The sequence below is a fragment of the Electrophorus electricus genome, chromosome 8, assembly GCF_013358815.1.
Source record: "Electrophorus electricus isolate fEleEle1 chromosome 8, fEleEle1.pri, whole genome shotgun sequence".
Taxonomy (NCBI): Eukaryota; Metazoa; Chordata; class Actinopteri; order Gymnotiformes; family Gymnotidae; genus Electrophorus; species Electrophorus electricus.
In genome coordinates this window covers 20,905,818-20,912,366 of record NC_049542.1, presented here as the reverse complement: position 1 = coordinate 20,912,366, position 6,549 = coordinate 20,905,818, and the positions used below count along the sequence as shown (strand labels likewise).

The following is a 6,549-nucleotide window of genomic DNA, read 5'->3' as shown; positions in this document are numbered from 1 at the left end:
ATCTACAGTTGAGGTATGCACTACACCATGCTTTAAGTCACATTCCATACCACTGTTCATTCCCAGGATGCTCGGGTGGAGAGCTATAACACCCTTGTTTTGGGGTTTGTTTTTTTGGCATCCTACAAAAAACAGCTTTCAGGCTTATAATTTTGGGTTAATCCTTAACATACCAAGAAGATGCTGCTTTTTAAGAGATAATGAAGACAGTAACCAGCAGTCTCTCCTCTTACCTCTCCAATACCTTTACATGTTTTAACAAAGAATAAGAAGAAAAGTGTTTCTTAAATTTCCATGTTTATTTTGGATATATTGCATTAGTATTATCTCTTACATATGTAAAGTTTAGTCTACAATGCAACTGTTTTCTCGAATTTGACCAACCTCATTCCTGGCAACTAAGCAATATAAATGAATGTGACTAGGTGAACACCCTTTATCTATTTTAAATGTAAACCATTGTTCATTGAAGCACATTATCCTAAAGATTGTTGGACACCAGTACATGCAATGTACAGCACATTTTAGGCATGATGAAAACTGACTCGCTTGTAAATTGTTATTAGTTGGTTTTAAACTAGCCTTTAATCACTACTAGAATACATATCTGAATGTTATCTGGCACTGTGCAGTTGTCATTGGGATACTGGTCTGAAAGTCTAGTCTTGAAGACTGAGTTGGGGGAAAAAGAAGAAGAGAATATCTAACTGATGTTGCCACCTTTGAGTGTTTTACAAGTAATTTTTCCTAGTTTGGTCATTAGATCATTCTCTTTCCACTTAGCTACGCATTCAGCTGAGATCTTCAGGTCCACCTGGGGAGACACACAAACACACACACACACACACACACACACACACACACACACACACACACACACACACACACACACACACACACACACACAAACTGTTACATATTAAGCTCTGGCAAAATAAAATGTACAGCAGTGACAGGGCATTGGTAACTCAGTGGTTAAGGTACTTGACTTGTAATCGGAAGGTTGCTGGTTCAAGCCCTAACACTGCCAAGTTGCCACTGTTGGGTCCCTGAGAAGGCCCTTAACCCTCAGTTACTCAAGTTGTATTCAGTCATAATTGTAAGTCCCTTTGGAAAAAAAACATCAGATAAATGTAAATGTTACAAGGCTGATTCAGATTTCTCTCATTTGCATACCCGCAGTTTCTCAAACACATTCTTCTTTGACTTCAGCTCATCATCAGGTTTCCCGGATTCATAGCCTTCTACATAAACGCGATCACCCGGTGCTGATCCCTCAGGTGGATCCAGTGGCTCTACTTGCCTGGGCTCTCCCTCGCTGTCACACATGGAACAATTGCAAAACGAAGGCACCTAATCATTTTTCCAGGCCAAGAGATAACAAGGCTGGAATAATGACAGCAATTCAAGCTTGTTTTAATATGAACATCAGAGCGACTCACACTGAGGCACAGAGCAGCATGGCCTGAGACTCGATCCCTCGCATCTTCTGGGGCTTCAGGTTGCACAGCAAAACCACAAGCCGGTCCTGCAGCTGCTCCTGGGAAACGTAGGCCACTAGGCCACTTACTACAGTCCGAGGCTGCTCCTCTCCAATGTCAATCTTCTCTAAATACAGGGAGTCTGCATCTGGGTGCTGTAGAGTTATGATAAGAATGCAATCAAAAACTCTGAAGGCATTTTGTCTAAGGTAGTGCAGCATACCTAATGATGTGCTGTAAGTAAGTAAAGTAAGTAAATGCCAATGCTAAGCTTCTCAATGAACAACATTCAGTATTTAATCCGCTCTAAAGGCGAATAGAAAACTTACAAATTTTTGTGCCTCTTACTAATCTCTGGTACATTTATTGAGAATCTGCTCCCAGCATACCTTCTGTACACTGACAATTTTTCCCACTCTGAGATCCAGTCTGGATGGAATGATCTCTTCCTCCAGTTTATTTTGGGGGTTTCCTTTTGATGCACTCTCTGGACATAAATCACAAATCATGCTATAAGCTGAGTGGGTAAGCCTTGGTCTTAAAATAAACACTCTCATTTACATGGATTTATTCACTCTGTGTATGCAATCCCACATTATTAACATCATTGCTAAATGTGAGAACAGTTAATAAATTAATGTTAATGGATATAGAACAGTTCCCATTACTGTGCAGGTGTTGCCAGTGCACACTATCCTTCTTTGCCCCTCCAAATATTCTGTTGAACTCACTGTTTTTAGAGAGATTGGGATAGGCTGAACTGGTTAGTTTCCTCAACTCTGGTGTATCAAACTTTTTCCTGATGGGGTCCAGAAGTTTGTTCAGTGCCACCTCCACTGAAGCTTTTAAGTCACCTGGGTGGATATGCTATGGACCCAGAATTAAAAGAGCATTACTACAAAATACACAAACCAAACTAAAGACAAATTTCTAAGATAGTGTTAGCACATTAAATGATGGCGAGCATTCTTCACCTACCTCCTCAGCAAAGTCCTTCTCTACTTCCTCAAAGTCTGTGTAAACTTTGTCCCCTCCCCACTTAGGATCTCTTTTAATCACAAATTCTAGTGAAGAAGAGAGAGTAGCCAGCGCAATGTTAACATTTCTGTTGTTAACAGCCTAGTCTGTAGTGAGTCTACTTTCTAAGCAGTGAGGGCCATTTTGCTCACCAGAATTCAGTGGGAGGAGGACATGCTTGACGAAGGAAAGAACTCCATTGTTCTGAATATTCCCAGGCTCACAGAAGGCCTTCTTCAGCTTCTTCTTGACATCTTCTTTCTTGTCAAGAAGGTCTATCTTGGAATCCTGGTGGAAACAAAAAGTGTTAACATGAAATGTTAAAAGTTGCTTCAAAGGCACCAGGTTAAATCCTCCCCAAGGGCCAGGTAATATTCAAAAGATTCAGACTGCCAGTGGGACCTCTTCAGAAGAGCTCATCTTGCTTCCAGTCAGGCCAGGCACCATCGGGTTCATCATGTGGATTCGTTTTGTGTAACCGAGAGAGGGCAGGTACTGATGGAGGAAAACACATCACAAAATCAAAAACAACATAATGCAACCTAATGCTTTAAACCTTGCAACTATAAAGAGGAATCAATGTACATATTATGGTGTGGGCTCTGTATTACACACTGATGGATAAAAACATAAATCCCTGCAACAGAATTTATTCACTTGTACCTTTTCTGCCAGAGTGAAGATCTTCCTCTGGTCCACGCCACCAAACTGAGCATCCACCTTTAAGTACTCCTCATCCAGAGCCTAAATAGCACACAGCCATGACCTTAAAAATTGTATGCTGAAACTCTGAAGATCCTCACATAAATTCAATGATCAGCTGAATTATTTGTGATAAGTATACCAAAATAAACAAAAATGCTTTGAAAAGATGGGTGTCCATCACATCCAGCTGAAGGAAGCTGAGCACCTGTAGTCCAGGGTAGAGCAGGCCACTCAGGAGGGGGTGCTCCACCTGCTTCACCACCTCAGCTCCAGCCTTCTTGGCATCATGCTCAGTCACAATGGAAGACAGCCGATACACATCCAGGGTGTACTCCCTGCAGAGAAACCATCACAAACAGACCACCAGGGAAATGTCAGGCGGAATGGCCAGCAAACAAGACACATTTATTTCTTGGAGAAATACGTAGACTGCATGCCTTATCATATGCATGTTTATATCCCTAATTGTTAAATGTATTCATTTAGATTTTATGCTTGCTTTTAAAATAGATTTATTAATGCCACCCATTCCATGTTAATACCAATTTATCAGTTCTTAGCACTTATCTTTTATCACTTATTATCCAATACCAAATCACGATAAGTGCATGAGAGTGTGACTTTTTTATTCATTACCATGATCTATATTAGAGTGTATAATTCATATGAAGAGTAATCTTCAGTGCAAACAACTGAATTTGATTGGTTTACTTGAATAAATGAGAAAACACAGAAACATTCATTCTAATATAACATATTATAATAATAATAATAATAATTATTATTATTATAATTATAATATTAGATATTATAATTATAACAGAAACTATTCAAAATCTGAGTCAACATAAGTACAGTGGCATTGCACATACTGCCACAAGCTGTGTTACTGGTGTATGTTTAATGTGTATAATACCAGTAATGTTATACATGATGACAGGCAGGCCACCAATACTGCAAACAAATGTATTACAGGTGTTTGTATAATGTGTGAAGGACCACTGTCAATGCATGTTTTATGGCACTGCTTCTCCTCTCCATTTCCACATACCCAGTACAGGCTAGCATCAACCCAATAACAATGCCAGTCCAAGTACCCTGACCTTATTTTAAAAGGCAAGCTTAAACCCAACTGTGTTCACAAAATATATTTACTCTGATGGTCATGGGGCATCAAAAAGTGTGCCTATAACGCAAGTCTCCCACCTGCTCAGCTGGAAGTCTGTGCCTTTGACAAACTTGAGCCGATCCAGGGGAACCCCAATGCTCTCCAGCATTGCCTTGATAACCTGTTCATAGTACTGAACCCGGAGCTCCAGCAGCTCCCAGGGAGCCTTCATGTTGTCCAAGTAAGCATGAAGATCAGCAAAGAGGATGGTGACCTACAAATCACACATGGAAAAACAGAGACAAGATATAAACATGGCATCCCTGCATAAATAAAAATTGCAATCATTATGGTTCACCATTAACATATCACCCCAAGAATTGCATGCCTAACCTTGACCAACACACCTAATAACATAAAAAGTTTTATCACATAAAATCTACAAAGAACACATAACTGTAATTACCTGACAACCAGCCTTCAGGAAGTCTGCAATCTTTGACATGGGAACAAAGTAGGCAACATGGGGCTTGCCAGTGGTCGCAGTGCCCCAGTATACTTTTAATTCTCTTTCCTGAAGAATTTGCTTAAGCTTCTCTTCCCCAAGAACTTCCTGAAGACACATGATCACTCTCAGTTGGACAAACATTGTTTACAGCAGACTGCACTTCATTAGAGGTTGTTGAAGGAGAGTGCAACTAGGACATTGTGGTATGCAATTACATTTAGCAACAGACTTCACAGGTGCTCTTATCCTGAGCAACTTGCGTATTTACCATTATAACAGTGATTATACACGTGCTCCTTGGGAAATGAGCCCATGACTATTGTGTAAATAGTACCATGCTCTACTTGTTTTCTGGTTAGTTACAGGACCTGATATGCTATGTCAGGCGAACAATAGTAGTAAACTCAGAAGGTGGTCAAATTACGTCAAATTATTGTAAACACGACAAAAATGGCTCTTGTACTATTCCTGCTTAAGTCATAGGATAGTTAGGTTAAGCAGACCTTACCTGAAGGTTTCTGGTAATGAGGCTGAATTTCTCGTCTGGACTAAACTGCTCTCCCATGGTGCCTTGGCTCAACTCAAAATATTAATAATCTAGAACAAACGGCAAACGGTCATGTCATTAAATCCTAAGGACCAACTTAAAAACAAGTCAATCTGGAGGTCTAGAACACTGGTATCTGGTGAACCAAAATCAACATCCATGCACACTTGTAACGGCCCTTAAACATTAACATTTAACAAAATTAATTTTTTATTAATTTGTTTCTGACAGGAACACAGACCCTGTCGTAAATATTTGAACAGATACATTAGCAACTAATGCTAATGTACGCGAACCTACAGAAATCCATGAAGCTAACGTTCACATTTGCTTGAATATGACGCACACTAAATTATCTAGCTTTTATCTAAGTAAACGCTTACATCCATAAAACCTCATTATACTTTATTACGTTCCCGAAGTGTAAAGGTATGGTCAAAACAGAGCTAACGCAGCTAGTGTACACACTATACTCAATAATTTTCAAAAGATATTAAAATAATCGTTGCTTGATCTAGCCAAGCTAGGTCAGTTAAGATAGATAACCTAATACTTTCACTTTTCATTCAATTAACACTGGACGTTAAAGCTAGCTAGGTTAGCTATCCTAGCTATGATGCTAAGAATCCGACAGTGTTCTTGGCAGTGACTAACAGTTTGTGATTTATTTGCAGTAAGATATTACGATCGAGGTTAAACACTCATTCTTAAACTATTCATGTGAAATGAACATATGCCAACATACATACAGTTTAAAAACAGCTATCCAACTACCGCACGTGAGCCTGGAATGTTACTAAACGTCTACAGAAACGCCGGCGACAAATTCTTCTCACATGAAGGACGTCATTTGTTTCAAAATAAAAGTGTCTAATAGCTATGAGTAATGTTTTATGTAGGTTAAGTATTACTGATATTATATATTTATATACATACATATATAGATACATACACATATATATATATATATATATATATATATATATATATAACCTAATAAAATATATAACCTAATAATTACAAGACTGCATAGACGGGAAAAACATTTTTTAACTGAGAGGCTATGAAATCGTGGTGTTGCATCAGCTCTATGTAATCTATTGTCGAGTCAACTCCCTAGGATGAATAATCGTTAAAGAACCCGATTCTGTAACCCTCGTCCAGCCGCTAGATGGACCACTGA

The 6,549-nt window shown here is 39.1% G+C and overlaps 1 protein-coding gene across 2 annotated transcripts; it reads right to left on the bottom strand.

Annotated features, from left to right (window-relative positions):
- Nucleotides 1–277: 277 nt before the first annotated feature.
- yars1 (tyrosyl-tRNA synthetase 1) lies at nt 278–6,268 on the bottom strand. 2 transcript variants are annotated; one of them, XM_027006344.2, is made up of 14 exons: nt 6,112–6,268; nt 5,328–5,416; nt 4,778–4,924; nt 4,410–4,585; nt 3,409–3,538; nt 3,162–3,242; nt 2,901–2,993; nt 2,651–2,786; nt 2,460–2,545; nt 2,213–2,348; nt 1,871–1,968; nt 1,443–1,636; nt 1,177–1,318; nt 278–814 (listed from the first exon to the last, which is right to left on the bottom strand). In XM_027006344.2, the coding sequence occupies exons 2-14, from the start codon at nt 5,382–5,384 to the stop codon at nt 704–706; spliced, it is 1,587 nt and encodes a 528-aa protein (XP_026862145.2). In that variant the 5' UTR covers nt 5,385–5,416; nt 6,112–6,268; the 3' UTR covers nt 278–703. The 2 variants fall into 2 exon arrangements, with proteins under 2 accessions (XP_026862145.2, XP_026862144.2); XM_027006343.2 differs by having other exon boundaries at nt 6,116–6,267.
- Nucleotides 6,269–6,549: the final 281 nt, after the last annotated feature.